The following is a 20598-nucleotide window of genomic DNA, read 5'->3' on the forward strand; positions in this document are numbered from 1 at the left end:
CGGCCCCGCCCGGGGCGGCTAAAGCGACGTGTCCTTGTCCCCCGTGGGCAGCCCTAGCGCGTGCAGCCGCGGATCTCCAGGTAACTAGGGGTGGGGGGTCCCGGCGGGACTGAGGGGAGAGGACCCAGGGGCGGGACCGGGTGGGGGTGGGGACGGGAATCCTGGGTTGGGGGGGGGCATCCACGCGGTGGAACTGGGGGCTGTGGCAGGCTCTGACGACTGTCGACCTCTGACCGCAGACAGCTGCCTCATGTCCACAGCGGTTCTGGCCCCAGTGTCTTCCCTGCATGTGTGACATCCGGCGGTCAGTGTGGTGGCTGGAGTGGGTGCCTGTCCATGAGGGCAGACGCAGCAGCCACAGGCAGACGACCAGCCAGAGTCCTGCCACATCTCCTGATCCACCTGCTCTGAGAAAAGTGTTAAGGGCCACCCAAACTCTGGAGGCATTCAGGGGGCAGTGAGGCTCCGGGGGCCAGAGAAAGGTCCAGGGATCAGTGCATGTGGAGTTGGGGGGGCGGGGGCGGGACACCAAAGTCTGAGGGGTCGCCATGAGGTCAAACAGGAATGGGGGAGGCGTTGGCTCAGGGCTCCATGGGTGAATGGGAAGAACCCTGGGGTCACGGTGCCCCAAGTGGTCAGCTGCCATTGGGCAGTGAGGGGGCTGCCCAGGACGGCTGCCCTGAGTGTTCACTGGGCGTCCTAAGCGCCCACCAGCCTGCCGTGTGACCACAGGGTGGCCTGTGTTCTGGATTTCAGCTCCAAGGGCCTGCCTTAGAACCGCCACCCCCTGGGACAAGCAGCCTGGAGCCATGAAGACCAAGAACCGGCCCCCCAGGCGCCGGGTGCCAGCGCAGGACCCAGAGGCCGCCGCAGGGGAACGGACCCCTGACGGGCCCCAGCAGGGTTCGGGGCTGGAGCTGGCCAAGGGTCTGCGGAGCAGGACAGTGCGGGCACAGGGGGCGCGGGCCGAGGGTGGGCGCAGGCGGCCGGGGGCCTCGGGGCCTGGTGGCCGGCGGGAGAACAGCGTCCAGCGGCGGCTGGAGAGCAATGAGCGAGAGCGGCAGCGTATGCACAAGCTGAACAACGCCTTCCAGGCGCTGCGAGAGGTCATCCCGCACGTTCGAGCCGACAAGAAGCTCTCCAAGATCGAGACGCTCACTCTGGCCAAGAACTACATCAAGTCGCTGACCTCCACCATCCTGACCATGTCCAGCGGCCGCCTCCCGGGCCTGGACGGCCCGGGCCCCAAGCTCTACCAGCATTATCAGCAGCAGGCGGCGGCTGGGGGTGCACTGGGCGCCACCGAGCCCCAGCCCGAAGGCCACCTGCAGAGGTACTCCACGCAGATCCACAGCTTCCGGGAGGGCTCCTAGCGCCTGGCCTGGGGTCCGCGGCCTGGCCCGGCCCTGCTGCCTCTGTGCCGAGAGCCCCAGATTGGTGGGGACACCCCACGTGGATGTGGCCCCAGCGGCTCCATTTTCCCCGAACGCTCAGCTGCCTCCCTGGGGCATGGCCTGGTCCCCAGGGGACAAGACCAGTTGAGTGGCCTGCTTGAGGCCCTGGCTCTGGGCAGCAGGAGGCCCGAACCTTGACCTAAGTCCCAGGACCTGCTTTTCAATTGACCAGGCTGCAGTTGACAGGCCTTTGTAACTAAATTCTCTCCAGTCCCAACTCCTTCCTGAGACAAAGAGGGGGGGAGGGAGGGAGATTCCAGGAAAAGGTCCATGTGGGTAAGTTTCCACAGTTCCTGCTGAGGCCCCAGGCCCAGGAACAGTCCTCCTCCAACCTGCAATGTGGCCTCTTCGTTCAGGGTAAACTGAGGCACAGAGCAAGGAAAGGCCACGGACACGGAGTGTGGCTAAGCCGAGATGATTGAAGCGTGTAGTTCAGCGTGTGTCAGATAGAAACTCTCAAAACCCCACAAATCCTAATCCGATTACCTCAAATTAATTCTAAAGGGACCTTGGCAGGAAGAAGGGCTGGGATCTTTTCCTTCCTCCTCCTGGGTGGGGCTCCTGACTGTGGAGGGTCAGGCCCCAGGGGCTGCAGCCCAGCTCTCAGGGGCTTACAGACAGGTCTGGGAGAACGGCCCGGCTCTCCCTCCCTCGGCGTTTGCTGCTCGTGGTCGCATTTGTCACTGCTGTGGTCGTGTCACTGGCAGAGGGCGGTTGACAAAACTGCAGGGTGTTCTCGGGTCCTGGCTGGAGTTGGGGGCCTGCAGGGCTTTCTGGGGGAGGGATCCTGGGGTGGCAGGAGCTCCCCTCCCCCGCCTAGTGCTGCTCCTTAAAGGCGGGCCTGGGCAGTTTGGCAGGTCCCCCCCCCCCACTCCCCACAGTCCCAGGCCAAGCTTCCTTCTGTGACACTTCTGGCCCCGACAGGCTTTGGCGTCTCTCCTCCCTCATCCCTGTGCCCATGGCCAATATGGGGAGGGGACGAGCAACCTTGGCTGCCACGGGCAGGAACCCCAGTGACAAAGACTGTGGTGAAGGTAGAGCTGGCCTGGCATAGGAGGCCAGACCTCGCAGCCAGAGCTGTCCCAGAGGCCCTCAGGGGGCCGAGCCGCATGGGGGCAGGGCCACCTCACCCCTCCCCACCTCACCCCAGCCCTGGGGGTCCTGGCCCCAGCTGCTTAATCCCCTCCCTGGCTTGGTGTCAGCATCAAGGACAGCAGGCAGCAGCCCTCAGAACAGCCGTTTGGGGCTTTGGTCCTGACTTTCCAGATCAGGCCCCATGCCAGGCCCCCTGGGAGGCCTGGTCCAATGCCAGCCCCACCGCCCCAGCCATCCCGCAGCACCGTCAGGTGAGGACCCCCGGTACTCTTGGCCTGCCCCTCAGAGGTGGCTGCTCTGGAAGGTCAGTGGTCAGGACACCCCACCGACTGGAGCCGAGGTTGAGGACCACTTCGAGATCGGGACAGACGGGCCCCACACTCCCTGTGGGTGGCCTGCAAACCTTGTGGTTCTTATTCCGGCAGAGCCGAGGCCAGAGTAGGGGCTCCATGCACCCCTGAACTTGCTGAATGAACCAACAGACTGAGCCGAAAGCACAGGGAGGGGTGCCCTGTGGACACTCCGTCCGGGGGACTATGTCCGATGACCAAGGGTGCTGGAGGGGCCCTGTGTGGGTCACCCCCTAGCAGATGACAGCCTTCAGGGCTCCATCTGTCCCAAACTGGCACCTGCATCCCCTCTGCTTCCCAGGGGGTGACCTGGGCCCAGATGTCTAGTCCTTCTTCCCCTGTGGCCACGTCACAAAGGACCCTTAAAGGTTCCACAGTTGCATTTGGGGGTGTTAAATATGGCGGGCAGGTGGAGGAAGGTTCTGGGGATAGGCTAGTGAGGCCTGCTGCTGAGTCTGCTCCCTTGACCTTGTCTGGGACCCCAAGCCCAGTGAGACCCTTCTGCCCGGGGAGGGCGCCCAAAGCCAGCAACCCACTGGCCCCGAGCCCTGCCAGCTGGCCTGCACCCAGGCCTCGCATCCGCCTGCAGAACAGACCTGCATGAGCTCTGGAGGCTGAGATCCCCGCAGACGAGCTGAGAAACCAGAACTGTGACTTCTCTGTGTGGGAAACCCTGCCTGGAACTGAGTGGCCGGTGCCCCGCTGTGATTGTGGTGAAAATGTTCCTTAAATGACCCAAATTTGCTTTGATTTCTCCTAATGGTCCCCTTCAAAGTACTAATGAAACCAATGCTGTGTCCTAAAACAAAAAACAAAAGAAAGATTTCACCCCCCCCCCCCCCCCAGACTGCTAACTTTCGCCCCAGGCCGGATGGGGGAGAGGGGACTGCATTTTGATCACAACGTAGCAATAAAAAAAATAGCATGTGTTTACACTCTGGTGTGAGTTTTTATTGAATAAAGAGCATCCAAGGAATCAGGATGGTTCGGTGGGGCGAGCAGGTAGACAGTGGGCACTCAGCAGGACGCGGTCGCCCTGGGGCAAGGGCAAGGTGAAAGCGGCTGCAGACAGCGGAGGGCAGGTCGGCAGATCGCTGCTTGCTGCCGTAGAAGAAATCCACCAGGCCCATCCGCAGACAACCAGATGGTGACGTGTAAACAGACAGGACCACGTCCCCCAGCCCACGCTCACACCTCCTGGTCCCACATGCAGAATTCACCGCAACGCAGAGACCATCAGCTCCCTCCAGGGCCCCCGCGGGGGAGGGGACCTCAGCCGAGACCTCTTCCAAGTCAGCCTTTGGGTGACAACGCCCTGCGTGGCCAAATGGGATCCGATGCACAGCTGGCCCCTCCTGATGGAATCCCAGGGAAGGCTGGCGTCGGTTCTGTTCCCAAACCAGCAGAGGTGGGCTTGGGCTTCTAACGGCCTCCAGGCAAAGTGTCCGGTTGCAGGAGGCAAACTTGAGGCTTCGCCAGTGGGGTCATAATTGAATAAAAAGCAGCAGAAAAGCTGGTTTTCATTCAAGGAGCTTTCCTACCGGCCTGGCCGGGAAGACTCTTGCCCGGGGGTGTCGGGTTCGGGGCTGCGGCCTGCACACCCCATGTCCCTGCGGCCCCTACACAGTGTGATCAGACACAAAGGGGGCCGCCCCCAAAGCCAGCAGGGGAAAGGCTGGCTGAGGGCAGATGCCCACAGTTCTCTGCACGTGGACAGCTTCCCCCGTGCACGCCAAGGCGCCTGTGCCCACCCGGGAAAAAGATGCCCCTCCCCAGCCTTCACTCGCAAGCTGTCAACTCTTGCTGAACTTTTGAACTTAAACCGTGAGTCCGGCTTTGAGAAAAGACGACAGAATGGGGCAAAGTAGCCGCAAGACCCATAAGCCATTTTCTTGGGGCGAGGGGCAGTGCCCCTGTGCTGTCTGGGGACACCCAGGGCCTCATGGGTTCAGCTTCCCTGGAAGGCTCCAGGCTCTAGGTTCCCTTTCTGGAAAGACAGGAGGCAGAGGGGGAGAGGGACAGGCCGGAGAGGCAGGGATGAAGGGGCCCCCACCCCACTCCATGGCCCTCCTCGCAGACAGGGACACCGAGGGAGCGTCCATAAAGCTTCACATTTCTGGGCTGGTTCAGCCAGCGCCTCCGAGGTGGCTGTGACCTCGGGCCAGCTTCCCTCAAGGATCCACATCCAAGAACGGCTCAGACAGGAAGGCTCACATCATCCTTGATCCTTCACACCTGCATGAAGCCTCCTTCCAGGTGAGAGGAGACAACCTCAGCAGCGGACCAGGCTGGGGGCCTCCTGCGGGACGCCGGCCACCCCTGAGGGTGCACCGGGGAGGCCCCGCTCCCCACTGCATTCGGCAGCTCTCTCCTGGGACCTGCCCCTGAGGGCTCTGGTGGCATTGGCTCGGACGGAGATGTGATCCCAGCCCCCCTGGAAGGAGAGAGCCTCGTCACCCGTGCTGCCGGGGGCCCAGGGGAGAGCCCAGGAGATCAAGGACCCCGGAGGGGCTGTGTCCGGGGCCTCCCACCAGCCCCGGCGCCAGGTTCCAGCGCACACGGTGTGACCACGCAGCCCCAGGCCAGCCTTGCTCACCCCAATGCCGTAGTCCCAGCCTTGCCCCTTGGGCTCTCGAGGCTGTACCCCTGTGCGATGACATACGGTCCCCCGGCTCAGGCTATGGCTCCCCTGGACCTTGTTGGCGATAACCCAGACCTGGAACGCAGACCCGTTGAAGCCCGGCCCCCAGCTCCGGTGGGACTGTGGGGATGGCAACAGGGAGAGCAGAGCAAGGACCCGGAGCACCCCAAACCCGCCCTGGGCCTCGCCACCCCCACCCCAGGCACCCAGACCTGGTCCAGGGGCCCCACGGACACTTGGCGCACGTTGTTGGACACATGCTCCCAGCTGGAGCCCTGCGGGTAGCTGGGCGTCACCCCCTGGCGATACCACAGGTTTCCTGGGGAGAGAAGGGCCCAGAACGTTGGAATGGGGCCGGAGACGGAGGGGGCCGGACCACACTTCCGGGGGCTCCTGCGTCCCCAGAGAGAAAGCAGCTCAGGCCGGAGCCGGCTCTGCCCTCTCCACGCTGCCCTCCACCTGAGCCGCATGATCGTCCCGCTGTGCCGGGCTGGCACCGTCGCGCTCTCTCTACGCATGAGAAACTGAGGACAAGGAATTCTTTAAACAAATACAGAGAACAGGGCCTGGGCACAAAGCCCTGGTTCCAGTCCTGACTCTGCCCTCTCTTCACCTTGCTTTGCGACAACAGCCGCAGAGCAGAAAAGGGAACTGGCGAGATCCCTGTCCGAGGTGGCACAGGTAGGTGACCTCCGCCGGCCCCGAGCTGCCCGCGGGACTCCCGCGTGGCAGGCCCGAGTGGTACCCTCTAGGAGACGCTCCCAGCAGCCACGCGGCATTGCCTGGCCTCGGCCCCACGCCCTCTGCTAAGGCCCAGGCAGCCCTGACCAGCCTGCGTGGCTCGTGAGACGGACTCATTCGGAGGCTGATCTCAGGCTGATGGCCCCTCGTGGTGGCTTAGCGAGGTCTTATGTCAGGGACCGGGGCTGGTGAGGGTCTCATCCCACTGCGGTAGCTCAGGGAACCCCTAATCTCCCCTGGTGGTCACTGAGGATCAGAAACAACTTGCCGTTTTCATCCAAGGCATACACTGACGTCTGCCCCACGGACACCTGCTTCAGTCTCTGCTTGGGGGGGGACGGGATGTGGTACCAGCAGTCACCTGCAGCGAGCGCGAGGTCGGACTCAGGATGTAGCTGGGAGACTCCGATCCTGCCCACGAGCTCGTAGACCGTGTGACCCCACCCCCTGCGGCTCACAGGGTCAAGGCAGGTGTGGCTGGCCTCCGTCCCCAGGCCAGCCAGGTCACACATGTGTGACGGGCCTGGCGTGAGCTGAGGGCCAATAGAGCGAGCCCCCCAGCGTCCCACTCCGCCCGGGGCCCTCGGAGCCTGTGGCGGCTTCCAGACCGTGGGGTCCAAGGGGCCCATCTCAGAGTAGGGACACCAAGGAGCCCAGCCTGGCACGTGGTGGCCGGCCTGTCCCGGGGCCACCACGCACAACCACCACACAGGCCCCCTGTCCTCGTGTGGATGGCGGCAACGTGCAGGCTGCCACCCCTCTGTAGGACCGCCTCGGGGCCAGCCTCCTCCATGCCAGACACTGTCTAGACAGCCAGCCAAGAGCAAGCCAGCCTGGCCTGCGCTCCCAGAGGGTCCCCTGGGTAGTTCCCTGTGCAGGGGGATGCAGGGCTGTCCTGAAGGGCAGGATGCGTGAAGGGCCCACAACCAGCAATGGCCGGGGAAGGGGGCTGAGGCTGGTGAAGGGCAGCTGTGAGGGACTGTCCCACTCCCTGGGCGAGAGTCCCCATCTGTCCTGGGAGGAGGGGGCATGGCCTCTGGTGACAGTCCTGGCTTGGCCCCCGCACCTGGTCCCCAGGCAGCACTCAGTTGAACTGAACGTTAGGGGACCCATCTTCCTTCCCCCAGAATCGCAAGCACGTGCGGCCTCACCCCGACCAAACCCTGGCCGCCTCTCGTCCCCACGCACAACCGGTGGGGATCATTCTAGGGGGACAGCACTCACCGGCCGGCTGGGCAGGGGACACGGAGCCCCGGTAGAAGGCGGAGCCATCCCTGGCCACGGCCCACACCTGGTGGCAGGCCCCGATGGAGACAGAAGTGAAAGGCTGGTCAGTGCCCACGTGCAGCCAGGAGGAGCCCTGGAGATGGGAGCCAGAGGGGACACTGAGGGCTGCCCGGGCCTAACCTCTGCCCCTCCCCCTGCCCAAGGTCCCAGGTGAACTGGCAGCTCCTCAGGCCAACCTCAGCCTCAGCTCCCACTGCCCAGGGAACCTAGTGACCCCTAGGGCCACATCCTGGGGCCGCCGGTCCCCGGGACTGTCCTGGGCAGGCCCCTGGAGGCCTGAGCCCAGCCGGACTTTGGTCCAGAGTTCTATTTTGCGAAGAATCCGCCAGAACCCCCAGAAGGGCCCAAGGGCTGGCAGGTGAGGCAGGGTGCTCACCGCGGGGTTGAGCTCAGACACACCCAGACGACACAGCACATCCCCCTTGTCACTGATGGCCCAGAGGGCGATGCTGTGCCCACTTCTGTTGGCGCCTGGGCTCTCCGGGATGATGGACACATCCGCAAGGGCAAGAGGGCCCACCTCCAGCCAAGGCCCACTGGTCACCAGCTTGCACTTTCTGCAGTGGGAGACGTCAGAGCCCTCGGTCTGATGCTGCAGGAAGCTCCCCTTCTGCCCACCCGGCCTCTGGGGCCCCTGAGGGGAGGGCCGCGACCACCCCCAGGGCCCACATGGGCACCCCTTTCCGCTGGGCAGGAATGAGGGGCCTGGAGAGGCCCCGCCCCACCCTGCCCTGCCCCCAGCCAGGCCTCCCATCCCCGACCTGCCTGTCCTGCTGGGAGCAGAATCTGCCAGTGACATTTCTCTTGTTTGTTCTTGAAAACAAACTCTTCAGAAACCAGAGAGCAGTTGGGAGCCCAAGGGCATTTCCTGGGCTGACATTTACTTTGATTCTGTTTCCCTCCCACCCTCTCTCTCCCTGGCGGCGGCTTTTCTTCCAAGGGGACTGGTGAGGGGGGGACCTGTAGGCGGGGACGAAGCCACGCCTCCCAGTTACCACTTTACCTAGCCCAGCACCTTCTCCTCACAAAATCCTTCATGGTTTTGTACCCGTGGTACGAGCTGCAAGAGGAAGAAGCCCAAATCAAGACCACGTTGTGCAAGTTTCCAGAAAGTGACAATACCGCACACACACACACACACACACACACACACACACGTTCTTTTTCCGCCCGTTAAAGGGCGGAGCCTGTGAGCCACGGCGTGAGCTCAACAGGCAGCAGGTATCACAGGACAGGAGGCTGATCCGTGACGCCTCCAGCTCGGCTGGGGTCTCTGGGGTTCAGGTCTCTCTGGGGTCAAGGTCCACGGGCCAGGATGTGGCAGCTGCCGGACCAGGGGGCTCTGAGTCCTCCTCACCACTGGGCCCACCAGAGCCCTTCTGGGGAACAGACGAGCTGAGGCCAAGAGGAGGGTCAGTCCAGGAGGCTCAGATGTGGCTGGAGGGGATGCCTGCGGGTTCGCCTGCCCCTGATGCCTGCCTGGTCGGCCCCGAGCCTGGTCCTGCTCAGAAGCCCTGGCTTGGGCTCCCACTGCTCCGCCTTCCACTTGGATGTGACTTATGCACTGCAAAGGGCCTGCCGCCCACCAGTGCCACGTACCCACTGGCCACCAGGCCCCCCCCCCCCACGCCCCCGCTTTGCAAACTTGTCATCCACATCTCCCTTTGCCTCTCACGACCGCACTGGCCTCACTCCACCCTTTGTTCAAGCTGCCCCTTCACCTGATACCTTCCTCCTGCCGCCCCCACCCATCACCGGGTCCCTGGCTGGCCCTCCCGGAACAGATGAGCTGGGGGCTTAGGGAGCCAGGACGGCCCTCCCTGAGTCTATCTGCTGAACCAAGTGACCGGCCCCAAACCCTGCTGGCAGCTGAGGGGGGCATCCAGGGGTCTGCTCCTCGGCCACGCCCTGGGGCTTGTGGGGGCCGGAGTGACCCAGGACAGCAGGGCAGGGGTGCTGCGTGGCAGAGAGACGCTTACGCAGGGAAGTCACTGGCATACTGCCAGCCCTCCTGGTCGGTGCCCCCAGGAACGCTGAAGTCCACAGCCCAGTCAGAAACCTGCGGGGAGAGGCGGGTCAGCACAGGCGGCCCCCGGCCCCGGCCCCGGCCCCGGCCCCGGCCCCGGCCCGGAGCTCACCCAGCTCCACTGCAGGGACGGGGGCTTCGTGCTGGCCTTGGTGCGTTCCTGCAGCCCCGAGGCGTCGCTCCACATGTACCGGTCGGTGGGCAGACCCCTGTGTGGACAACAGGCGTGGTGGGGTCACATGAAGAGGAGAGAACGGCCAGCACCAGCTGGTGGCAGACAAGACGGGAGCTCCTGGGACATCTGCGTCGGAAGGGGTGAGGGGCAAAAACAGGGCTGCCCCAGGGCAGGATCTGCCCGAGGGCTGCGGTGCACTGTGGTCTGGGAGCCCACGTCTTCCCCCAAGAGATGTCACAGCCCCAGTACCTGTGAGCGAGAGGTGATCAAGTTGGCATAAGGTCACTAGGGTGGGCCCTAAACCAACATGACAGTGTCCTTACTGAGTTCAAACTTCCCGAATTGGGAAGGCGATGTGAACACAGCAGGGACATTACCACAAACCGAGGGATGCCCGTGGCTCCAGGCTGGGAGGCTGGGAGCAGATCTTCCCTTGAGGCCCCCGGGATTAAGTGGCCCTGCCCGCACCTTGATTCCAGACCGACCCGCCAGCCTCCAGAACTGGGGGAGAGTCAACGTCCACTGTTTAAACTGCCCAGCGTGTCGTGCTTGGTGACGGCAGCTGAGCCGACCCAGACAGAGTGACAAGGGCACACGGTGGTGTCAGGCAGCTGGCCGTGAGGCTCAGGGGGCGGGAGCCGTGGCCCTCAGTGCGCACGGTGCCGCCCCGTCCCGCTTCCTAAGGACCGAGGAGGAAGGGGGGACGCTACCCACAGCCCATGCGGGGGTTTCCAGGACGTATTTGGGCCACGGGTATCAACTGCCTTAGAAAAAGCACACGCCCCGGTTTGCTGGGGTGGACAGAGAAACTCCCAAGTATTTACACACAAGGAAATCCCTCGAGCCGCTTGTACAACACCGTGATCTACCTGTCCTTGATCTACCTGTCACGCGCGATCTACCTGTCCGAGGCTGAGCGGAGGGTAGATGTTGAGCTGGGTCGCCCTTGGGTATCGATCGGTGGGGCCATCACCATCTTTACGTTCCCGCCGAGACTGTGGCTGAGGCTTACCTGCTGGAGTAGCCGGTGACGGGGTTCCAGCGCTGGTTCTCGTAGATGTAGACGCATTTCACGTCTGACTGTGTGTAGATGTTGCTGGTGCTGCTGGCCAGGCCTGGGGGGAGAGGAGGCTGACGGATGGGGACTCAGGCTTCCGTCAGAAGCACTGAAAGGGGCAGAGGAAGGGCGGGGAGGGCCAGCAGAGAGGGGCTCACCGGGCTGCGGAGCGGATGTCCCAGGGGCTGGCCTGGGTTTCTCTCCCCATGATTATTCTGGGCTGTACACCCTCCAGGAGAACAACGTGAGGCACACTCAACCTCCCGCCCATGCCACCTTCTAGCTCTGGTCTTGGTCCCCCCCTTCTCTCCCTGTCTTTCCACTTAACCAGGCACCAGGCAGGTGGGGGGCCCCACCAGCTCCTTCTTTACTAATACTAAGACTCACATAACGTCTGTGAACCCCAATTTCCTCATGTGTAAAAATGGGGACAAACGTTAATTTCTGCCTCACAAATCAGGGTGCTGTTAAGCCTGGGAATGTGAAACTCCTGTGGTCTCAGGGGACCACAGCTGCTTCTACGGGACTGGCCACCCCTCACTGCAGGGCATGCGGGCTGTGGCATGGAATTTTCCACCTGAGGGTTTGCTTCCCGCCTCATCTCCCAGAACCAGACACAAGGCCCTTGCTTCCCAGAACTGGGATGGGGGCGGGCAATAGGAGTTCAGCAAGCTCTCATGCCCTAAGGCACGACTCACCCATCCAGGGGCTAGAATTCTGAGACCCAGGCCCCAGGGCTGCCCCCAGTGTACCCTGAGGCCTCGTCTGTGAAATGAGGGGTGAAGGCAGCTGCCTTTCTAGAACCTTCAAGGACCCCGGCTCAACTGTGGGTGCAGGACCGAGGCAAGGTCTGGTCTTCAGCTCTCACACCTCATGGGTTGGCCACGGGACCATCCTTTGTGGAAGCTGGTGGCCGTGGTGAAGGTCACCCGTCAGCCAGCTGCCAGCGGAGAGTCAACACCGGGACAGTGGCTCCGGTGTGGGGTGGGGAAGCCAGATGGGCGGGGAGGGGACGGGCCGGGAAGGCCCGGGGAGCTGGGCACCCTCACCTTGGAAGCAGCTGCCGCCGCCCGTGTAGACCCAGGCCGTGTGGTCGTAGCCGATGCCCCACACCACACCCTGGCCGTTGGCTTCCACCACCCGTAGGTGACCTCCCATCTGACGCCAGAACCTGGGAGCGAGGGGAGAGGGCAGGGAGAAGCGTGTCCCGGTGGCCTTGGCAGCCTCCTCCCCCTGCAGCCGTTTGCTCGGTCGCCTGCCTCGAATATCCCGTTTTTATTCATCTTCAATCCCCAAGTGGTGGACTTCCTGAGGGACGATGGCACCTGCCTGGTTTCCATTCGGTAGTGATCAGAGCTAACTCAGCCCCAGAGTCAGCAGGGCGGGGACCAAGCCAGCAGCCCTCATGTGACATGCCCCCTGGGGGCCTGGGACGGACATCTCATGGCAGAAAGCAGGGTCATCTCATCAGGATGAGCCACGACACGGGCCAGCACACTGAGGTGACCTCCCGGGTGGGCAAAGTACAGGCTGCTACCTGGGTCACCCTCCTGTGGGTCCATGTCCTGCTACTGTCACTGGAGGCAGTGTGACTTGTTCCTCCGGGTGCAACACACAGGGCCTCCAAGAACGGAGGACCAAAGGTGGACAGACTCGTCCACTCTCCCCTCTCGAGCAGGGCCTCCTGGCCTCACCTACATTGGGCTCGGGGCCACCTAGAGGGGGCCCTAGGTCAGTGCGGGGAGCTAGGTACCCCCTGCTTCCCCACCTCAAATTCCGGGTGCCCCAGAACGGTGCCACCACCGCCCCCCCGTGGACGACCTGGTTCCGTCTCCTGGTTTTGAATGCCACCTACACCTGCCTGAGCCCTGCCAAGTTTCCAGTCCCCCTCGGGGTCCTCGAACAGGCCCAGGAAGACTCGAGACCTGGGAGCCAGACTGCGGTTCCCGCCCTGTTGGGCGGTGGGCGGTGGGAGGCGAGGCCAGGGCGCGGCTGACTGACTCACATCTGGTCGCAGGGCAGCACGTGCTCGGGGGCCTCCAGGTTCGGGCTGGGCTCGCTCACGAAGATGTCCCCCTTGCAGGTGATGGACCAGATGGCCTGTGGGGAGGGGCGGCCGTGGACCCTCCGGCTCTCACAGCAGGACAGGTTAAGCAGGGCAAGCTGGTGTGGGGAGACGGTGGGTCACTGTCGGGAGGGGGGCGGCCGGCAGGCCGAGGCCGGGCTTCCCCGAGACCGCTGCCCGCTGAGCCCGGACCATCGTCCGTGTAACCACTCACCCAGTCGTTCATGTCCTGCTCGGTGGCGGCGGCCAGACGCACAGGCCACCTCTGCCGGGTCCTCTCGGGGGTGTAAAGGGCGAAGGAGTGCTTGGTCTCGTTGAGCACGGGGACCAGCACGGTCACCTCATTGAGGAACACATGGATGTACTGTTCACAGAGGGTGGAGGGCGGGGCTGTCACCAGGGCACGGTGGCCCCGTGGGGCTGGGGGCACAGCGGACCTTCGGGCGGAGCCCCTGCCGCGGCGGACGGACCGGGGTGGTCTGGGTCACGGGTCACCCCTGATTCCACAGAGCCAGTCCCAGAGGCCCCCAGGGCCTGTGGGGTTTTAGCGGTGGGCTCTGGGACCAAGCAAGTTCTGCACGGAGGCCTAGTTCACGAGCAACCACATTAGTTACATTCTCCGTGTCCACAGGACCACCCTCGGCCCTGGCTGACTGGGTTCAAACCCCAGTCCTCGGAGGGCTGAGCGGCTCCACCTCTGAGACTGATTTCTCCTCTGAAATGCCAGGGGCTGCCGGCGGCTCAGTGAGGCTGCAGCAGGGGGGGCCTCCACCCCTGCCCCCCACTGCCGGGGCTGCTGTCACCACGGGCTGGACACACCCCCCCCTGCCGAGCACCTGGGGGGCCTGGGTCCTGGTCCCCGGTGTGCCCTTCTCACGGGACCCCCCACGCACCTTCTTCTCCTCGTGGACCACATAGTAGATGAAAAGGATGCTGTCCCGAGCCCCGTCGAGCCCCGTGAACTGCTCCAGGGCCACGCGGACGTCCACCCACTTGTGAGGCTTCCAGTCACACCACCACTGCAGGGCCCCCGTCTTCACCCACACCGACTGCGGCATGGGCCCCCAGCGCATGGGACAGAGTCACAAGCGGGCCCCGCGTGCACTCAGCTCCCCGACCTCCCGCAGTGACGGAGATGGTGCTCTCGTACCCCCGACAGGTGCTGAGCCCATAAGCCAGGGTCGTCTATGCACAACCTCCTCGTTCTCAAACAGCCTGTGGCGGGGGGGGGGGGGGGCAGTGGCAGCGGGCACTGTTACCTCACGCTCTAGACGGGGAAGCTGAGGCTCGGGAAGGTGCTGTGCCTCACCCAGTGTCACAAAGCTTGTCGACTGCCCACCTGCTCACCTGCTCCACCGCCTGCTCGTAGTGCCGGAAGTTCTCCAGCTCCCGCTTGGTCCTTTCCGTGAGCTGCTGGAAGATCTGCTTCCGCCAGGCAGCGGTCTGGGCCGGCGTGATGGACAGGGACAGCGTCTGCATCGAGGGGGACAGGCCTGCAGGCCAGCGGAGCCTCAGAGCCAGGGCTTCTGTTTTTGTTTTTAACCAGCCTTTTCTGGCTGGAGAGCTATGAGCTCTGTAAAATGCCCCACAAGGGCGTGTGGGGGGGCTCGGTCGCTTGGGCGTCCCACCCTTGATTTCAGCTCAGGTCATGATCCCAGGGTTGTGGGACCGAGCCCCGCCTGTAAAAGGCCACCACTGCCAGGGCAGGGAGAGGGGAAGGGGCGCCCTGCCCCGCTGGTCTCCGAAAGCTGCTGACAGGCCGGCTGGACCAGAGGGGGCGTCCAGGCAGGACATCGGGTCGGCTCCCCCAGCACGGAACACCCTCTGGGGCGCTCGGCCCCCGGACACCTGTGCTCACCCGACTGGACGGTGAACCACTTGAGCACAGTGTGGGCCTCCACGGCGCAGTCTCCTCCTGACACCCAGGCCCAGAGGGGGTGGTCATCGGCCCCGTAGGGCTCCTCCAAGCCCAGCGGGAGGAGCCCCAGCGAGGAGAGGCCAGTGGTCTCTGGAAAGCCAGCAGCCGAGCGGCCGGGTGCTCTCCTGGGCTCCTTCAGGTCAATATTGGTCCAGGGCAGTTCGGCCAGGGTGGAGGCCGGGCCAGGGCAAGGCTCAAGCCCCGGGGTCTGAATGGCAGGGCCAGCGGCCTCCTCCTCGCCGGGCTCTGTGGCCCTGCCGGTGCCTGAGCCCGGGGCCAAGCTGTCCCTGGGCTTCCCGGGACTGTCTCCAGACTCTGCAGGGCCAGGCCGGTCTGGACCTGGTCTCTCGGCTTCTGAGGAGGCGTCCGTGTCGCTCGGTGCACAGGACTCACCACTGCCCCTCACCTCGTCGCCGAAGAAGCAGCCGGCACTGGGAACAAAAAGGGCAGACCCGTGACCCCTTCGAGGGAGGAACACGCGCTGCCGTGGGCAGGCCTGGCTCGTCCGCCGTGACCCCGGGCGAGCCACAGCCACGCCGCCACGCGCCACACACGAACAGCTACCTCCCACGGAACTGGAGCAGCCAGGTCACATCCCAGGTCGATCAAATCATTGGCAGTCCTATTACTTTCTCACTGTGGCAAAGGACCTGTGACAGAAAACTGACCGTCTCAAATGATGCGGCATGCAATCCACGTGCAATGTCGTGCGACCACGACTACCTAGTGCCAGAACTCTGTCGTCACCCCCACACAGAAAGCCCGTACCCATTAAGGAGCCGCACTCCATACTCCTCTTTCCCTGCCCAAACCTCCAGGTTTAGGTAGAAACGGTATCATACAACACGCGATCTTTTGCGACTGGCCTCTCTCGCTTAGCACGATGATGTCACTGCTCACCCGCGTCGCGGCACCAATCAGTACCACATCCCTTTTACTGCTGAAAAATATCCTGCTGTAGGGATAGGCCACATCTTATTCCTTTATTCGTGGATGGACTTTGGAGTTGTTTTCACCTTTCTTCTGTCGCGAATAACGCTTCTATAAACATTCACATCCGAATTTTTGTTTGAACCGTTTCCAGTTCTTCTGGGTGTATGTCGAGGAGGGTGAGTGCTGGGCCACACGGGAATTCTAGCTTTAACTTCTTGAGCAACTGCCAGACTATTTTCCAGGCAGCCACACCATTCTCTCCACATCTTGTCAACACCTGTTACCCCTTTCTTTTTTGACTGTAGCCCTCCCGGTGGGTGGGAAGGGGCATCTCACTTTGGGTTCTGATTTGCATTTCCCTGGTGACAAATGACGCCGGGCATCTTTTTCTGTGTGCTTTGGAGAAACACCTATTCGGGTCCCTTGCCCTTTTTAAACTGAGTTGTCTTGTGGTTAGTTCTAAGAGTTCTTTATATATTCTAGATGCTAGGTTCTTGTCAAACGTATGATTTGCAAATATTTCCTCCCACTCTGTGGATGGTCTCTTCCCTTTCCTGGTAGTATCCTTTGATGCACAAAGGGTTTTCATTTTCATGAAATTCTGGTTGATCTATTTTTTTTTTTTCCTTTGGGTTCTGTGGTTTCTGGTCACATTAAAGAAGCCATTGCCAGACCCTAGGTTGGGCGTCTGTAGTTTTGAAAGCTTCTCAGCTGATTCCAATATTTAAGAGCTACCAGCTGAGAGCCTAAACCCTCAGGTAAATGAGGAAGGCGCAGCCCGGCCGGTCTCCCGGCCCTCTCAGCAGAGTGAGGACGGCCATGCTGGGGGAGCAAAGGGGTGTGGACCAGGGTCTGGGCAGGGCCCACGCTGCAGACAGGAATGTGGCCAGCTGTGGAGCACTGTACCAAGGGTTCCCGTGCCATAGGACCAGGCAGGTAAGCACTGCGGGCAATCGTGTTACGGAGCCCAGGCGTCCCCAGCTGAGCTGCTAAGTCATCTGCCGGCACTGAACGCCAGAGGCCAGAGCTGGGACTCATCCCCTCTCTACCCCCGTGGCCCTCAAAACTGTAGCAGCGGCAAGCCTGGGACCTTGTGTCTAACGCAAAATCTACTGAAACAGAAGCCCGGGGGCTGGGGCCTGGCCATCTGGGTGGGAACAAGGCCTCCAGGCATTTCTGGTGCCCGCCCAAGTTTGAGAGCCCTGCTGTAGACTGGAGAGAGCCCCAGTCTTCTTCCCTGTGGTCCTCTGACGGAGGGGTCTTTGCCTGCACCCCACGAAGAAGTCGTTTCTGTCCGAGACCTTGAGACTTTGGAACCAGTGGATCAGCCCTGTTCAGGGCCGACCCCTGGCTCCAACATGGACAACCTCACCCACCTGCCACCTCCCGCAAGCCTGCTCCCATGCGCCACCCTCGGGCTGAGCAGGGGCACTGGGAGCAGGAAGGAGGAGACCTCACAGGCCTTGGCTCTTGTGGGCCGAACCTGGTTCTTCCCTGCCTGGGACAAGGCCCAGCACCCCACTGAGAGGCCACCGACGGCCCTTCCCCACCCGACCTCTCCATGCCCTGCTGCCCTTGGGATCACCTGAGGAGACTTGATGAGCTACCAGAGTGTGACCGGTCACACTCTCGGCTGGCGACGATGGCCTTCCATGTTTTCCCACTGAGCTCGCTCTGGGTGACACCCTGACGGAAGTATATGGCCCGGTCCTCACAGCCAATGCCCCACACCTGGCAGAGAGAGGGACTGCTGGGTGGGAGGCCAGCACAGACCCTTTCTGGGGTGTGAGGGGAGGGCAAGGAGTAGGGGACAGCACCCTAAGGCTGGAGGACATGTCTGCAAATGCAGGCAGGAGCCCCCGGCCTTATGCGCGGTCGGGTGCGCATGTGCACATGAGTGTTAGGGCCCGGAGGACGATGGGGTGGATGTGGGGTGTGTGCACAAGTCAGACACAGGGAGCAGAGGCCAGAGAGGACTGGGGAGGGCATGGCACCAAGCTCAGGAGAAGCAGGGACCCTGTCCTGGCTCCCCAACCTCAGGCAGACCCTGGGCTTTGGGGCAACAGAGTCCAGGTGAGGTGCTGATGCCACTGGGTGCTGTGCCGGCACACAGCGTCCACCCAGGCCCCCGGCTTCTGAGTAGCCCCTGGTGGGAGGACAGCTGTTCCCCAAGTGCGCCCAGAGAAGGGTCTGGGTCTTTTTAAAGATGCCAAATAGGAGCGCCCGGGTGACTCAGTGGGTCAAGTGTCTGACTCCTGACTTCCGCTCACGTCACGATCTCATGGTTTCGTGAATTTGAGCCCCGCGTCAGGCTCCGTGTGGACAGTGTGGAACCTGCTTGGAATTCTCTCTCTCTGCCCCTCCCCCGCTCAGGCTGTCTCTCTCAAAATAAATAAACTGAAAAAAAATTAAAGATGCAAAACAACCTCCTTGACTCTGACCTCCTTTTCAATGAGAAAGGAAGCTGGGCAGGCATCCTCCTGCTCTCCACCGGCAGGCACGAAGGAGGGCGTGTCGAGCGGCTGGGGGGCCCGGGGAGCAGCCCGTTTGGGGCCCCGGCCTGCAGGGGTGCCTACGGGAGTGTCTACGGGGCTGCATCTGCCCAGGGTGGTCCCAGTGGCCTTGCTGGGAGGGCTGCGGTGTCTCCAGGCTGGCCTCCGTCCTCAGCCCCCACGTGCACTAGCTGGAGCCTGTCTGGCCCCTGGCCGCTGTGTGCCCAGCTGACTGGGGTGGGGGTGAGGACAGCGAGGGGGCCCAGGGGAGGCCAGCACCCTTGCCCTGGGAAGAGCTTCTAGGGCGGTGCGTTGGGACACAGGGAGTCTGAAAAGCAGCCAAGCCTCCTTCTCTACCAGGAAACACACTCTGCGGAGACGTTTAGGAGATGCCGCACCCATCAACTTGGGAAGATCACTTTCACTCTTCACTTACTGAGTGGATTTTGCCCAAATACTTCTCGGCAAAACCCCTCAAGTCTCCAGGATGTGCTCCCCACGACTGCTCTGCGGAGGGACCTGGGATGAGCAGGGGCTCTGGGACCCTGGGCAGAGCTAGCCCCCCCCCCCCCCCCCCCCCCGTGCCCCTGCAGGCGGGAAGCCTCAGGAGGTGCTGGCACCCCTCCCCCCACCCGTGCAGGCATCACGAGCAGGCCTGGCTGGAAGGGGCAGCAGGAAGCATCAGGAGCCCCTGCTCTGAGACAGACCCCTGCTGTGTACGAACTGCTGACCCTGGCCGTTGGGACCCACAGCTCAGCGTCACACGCACACCTGGTCATTCAGCCCCACGTTCACCATCGTCATTTCTCCGACCATCTCGATCCAGCTGGTGCCACAGGGGTTGTGCGAGTTGATGCCTCTTCGGAACCACACCTAGGAAGGTCAGAACCAAACACACCCCCTTGGAGGGCCGCTGAACAAGATTAGTTTTTAAAGGTTCTGGAAGGACCAATGAATAATTTGGTCCTCCGGTCTCTGGCTCATGGCCACAAATGAGCACAGCACATCACTGAGAGAGATGTCATCTGTGTCCCTCTTCCCCATACCTCCCGCTGCACCTCCTTCTGAGCGTGGCACTGTCCCACAGGGCTGAGGGTCACCTGCCCCCAGCCACACCTGTCCTAGCGGCTTCCTGTCTATTCTCTGGCAGAGGGCATTGCCCCTCCAGGAGACAAGGCTGCCTGAATCTTTCAAGAACCTTCTCTCTACCAGCTCAGCACCTCTTGGCACCAGGCAGGAGCAGCAGGTGCCCACTGTTTCACTGTGCACAGAGCTGGGGGGTGGGACTTCTCCTGGGCGGTGTCTGGTGGGAGGTGGCACGCACCACATCTCGAACGCAGACACCGACCCGTGAGCCTGACTAGAGACATCTCACCCCCGTGGACCGCGGTGTAATCCTCATGCCCGACCCTTGGAAAATACCATTTTGTCTGGTCAAGTTTGCCCCTATGTAATGAACCACACAATTCCTGAGGTGGGATGGGGGGAGGTGACCGGTTAAATGAGAAACCCTAAAATCGCTTTTATGAAAAATTCTAGGATGACTAAAATGTCTCCTTGACCCAAAGAAAGTCTGCACAAATATTTGTCTGAAGACTGAGCAAATTGCGGATATAAATAAGATTTCCCGCTCATTGAATTCATCGTTCTCAGAGGGGCTTAGTAAGTTGCGGTCTCTGGGAAGTGGATGCTTTGGGTGATCTGTACTTTCTCAGGCTGGGGGATGGCCTGAGGCTCAGGGACCTTCTGCATGGACACAGACTCAGACATGTGGGGGTTCTGCCCCCTTGGACAATGCTACCGATGCCTGGGAGGTGGGGTCGGAAACACCACGGAAGCAACCTGAAATCTCATTTCACTGGACTTGTCTCTGATGACGTAAAAACGAGCACTGGATGGGATCAAAAGGATTCAAATGGCAGAAGGTTCCAGAAAATTGGCACTGGACTATGTGAAACGTCACAGCGTACTGAATGATAAATACAGTTGTTCTGCAGCCAGTATGGGGGCATGGGTACATCGTGGAGCTCCCACGGCCTTCAACCCCAGAAAACGCACGCTGCTTGGCTGGATTTGTTCTAAAGGGTTTAGACCACACTAGCAAGAGTAACCACACAGCCCTCAACATTAGGTGAGCCCTCGATTCGATTCCCATATGGGCCAGTGATGCCTTTAAAAGTAAAGGAAGAAAGAAAATAAAGAAATTAAACAGAGCCCTTGGCCCCAGCCCCCAGCAACCCTGTCTTACTTTCCGGTCCTTGGTGATGGCCCAGACCACGCTGACTCCCACGGAGACGTGCATGATCCCATTTTCAGATGTGGGAGGCTCCACTATGGACCAGGAACTTCCTACCCGGCCCCAGA

The 20598-nt window shown here is 62.1% G+C and overlaps 2 protein-coding genes across 5 annotated transcripts in view; one reads left to right on the forward strand and one right to left on the reverse strand.

Annotated features, from left to right (window-relative positions):
* Window positions 1-3834, forward strand: BHLHA15 (basic helix-loop-helix family member a15). The gene is made up of 2 exons (XM_023246320.2): window positions 1-80; window positions 757-3834. Exon 2 carries the CDS (start codon window positions 810-812, stop codon window positions 1371-1373), a length of 564 nt encoding a protein of 187 aa, XP_023102088.1. The 5' UTR covers window positions 1-80; window positions 757-809; the 3' UTR covers window positions 1374-3834.
* Window positions 3829-20598, reverse strand: part of TECPR1 (tectonin beta-propeller repeat containing 1) — a 25544-nt gene continuing 8774 nt past the window's right edge. For all 4 annotated transcript variants that reach the window (XM_003998453.6, XM_006941920.5, XM_019820421.3 and 1 more), the window contains exons 7-25: window positions 20483-20583; window positions 19006-19107; window positions 17328-17473; window positions 14750-15240; window positions 14239-14384; window positions 13785-13940; window positions 13106-13255; window positions 12832-12989; window positions 11876-11997; window positions 10782-10884; window positions 9707-9803; window positions 9548-9627; window positions 8572-8628; window positions 7945-8125; window positions 7506-7641; window positions 6550-6642; window positions 5753-5859; window positions 5496-5615; window positions 3829-5333 (exon numbers count right to left, since the gene is read on the reverse strand). In XM_003998453.6, the coding sequence (XP_003998502.1) occupies window positions 5172-5333; window positions 5496-5615; window positions 5753-5859; window positions 6550-6642; window positions 7506-7641; window positions 7945-8125; window positions 8572-8628; window positions 9548-9627; window positions 9707-9803; window positions 10782-10884; window positions 11876-11997; window positions 12832-12989; window positions 13106-13255; window positions 13785-13940; window positions 14239-14384; window positions 14750-15240; window positions 17328-17473; window positions 19006-19107; window positions 20483-20583 (2708 nt within the window). In that variant the 3' untranslated portion in view covers window positions 3829-5171. The remainder of the gene's footprint in view (window positions 5334-5495; window positions 5616-5752; window positions 5860-6549; window positions 6643-7505; window positions 7642-7944; window positions 8126-8571; window positions 8629-9547; window positions 9628-9706; window positions 9804-10781; window positions 10885-11875; window positions 11998-12831; window positions 12990-13105; window positions 13256-13784; window positions 13941-14238; window positions 14385-14749; window positions 15241-17327; window positions 17474-19005; window positions 19108-20482; window positions 20584-20598) is intronic.

Source organism: Felis catus, chromosome E3, assembly GCF_018350175.1.
Source record: "Felis catus isolate Fca126 chromosome E3, F.catus_Fca126_mat1.0, whole genome shotgun sequence".
In the NCBI taxonomy this organism is placed as follows: Eukaryota; Metazoa; Chordata; class Mammalia; order Carnivora; family Felidae; genus Felis; species Felis catus.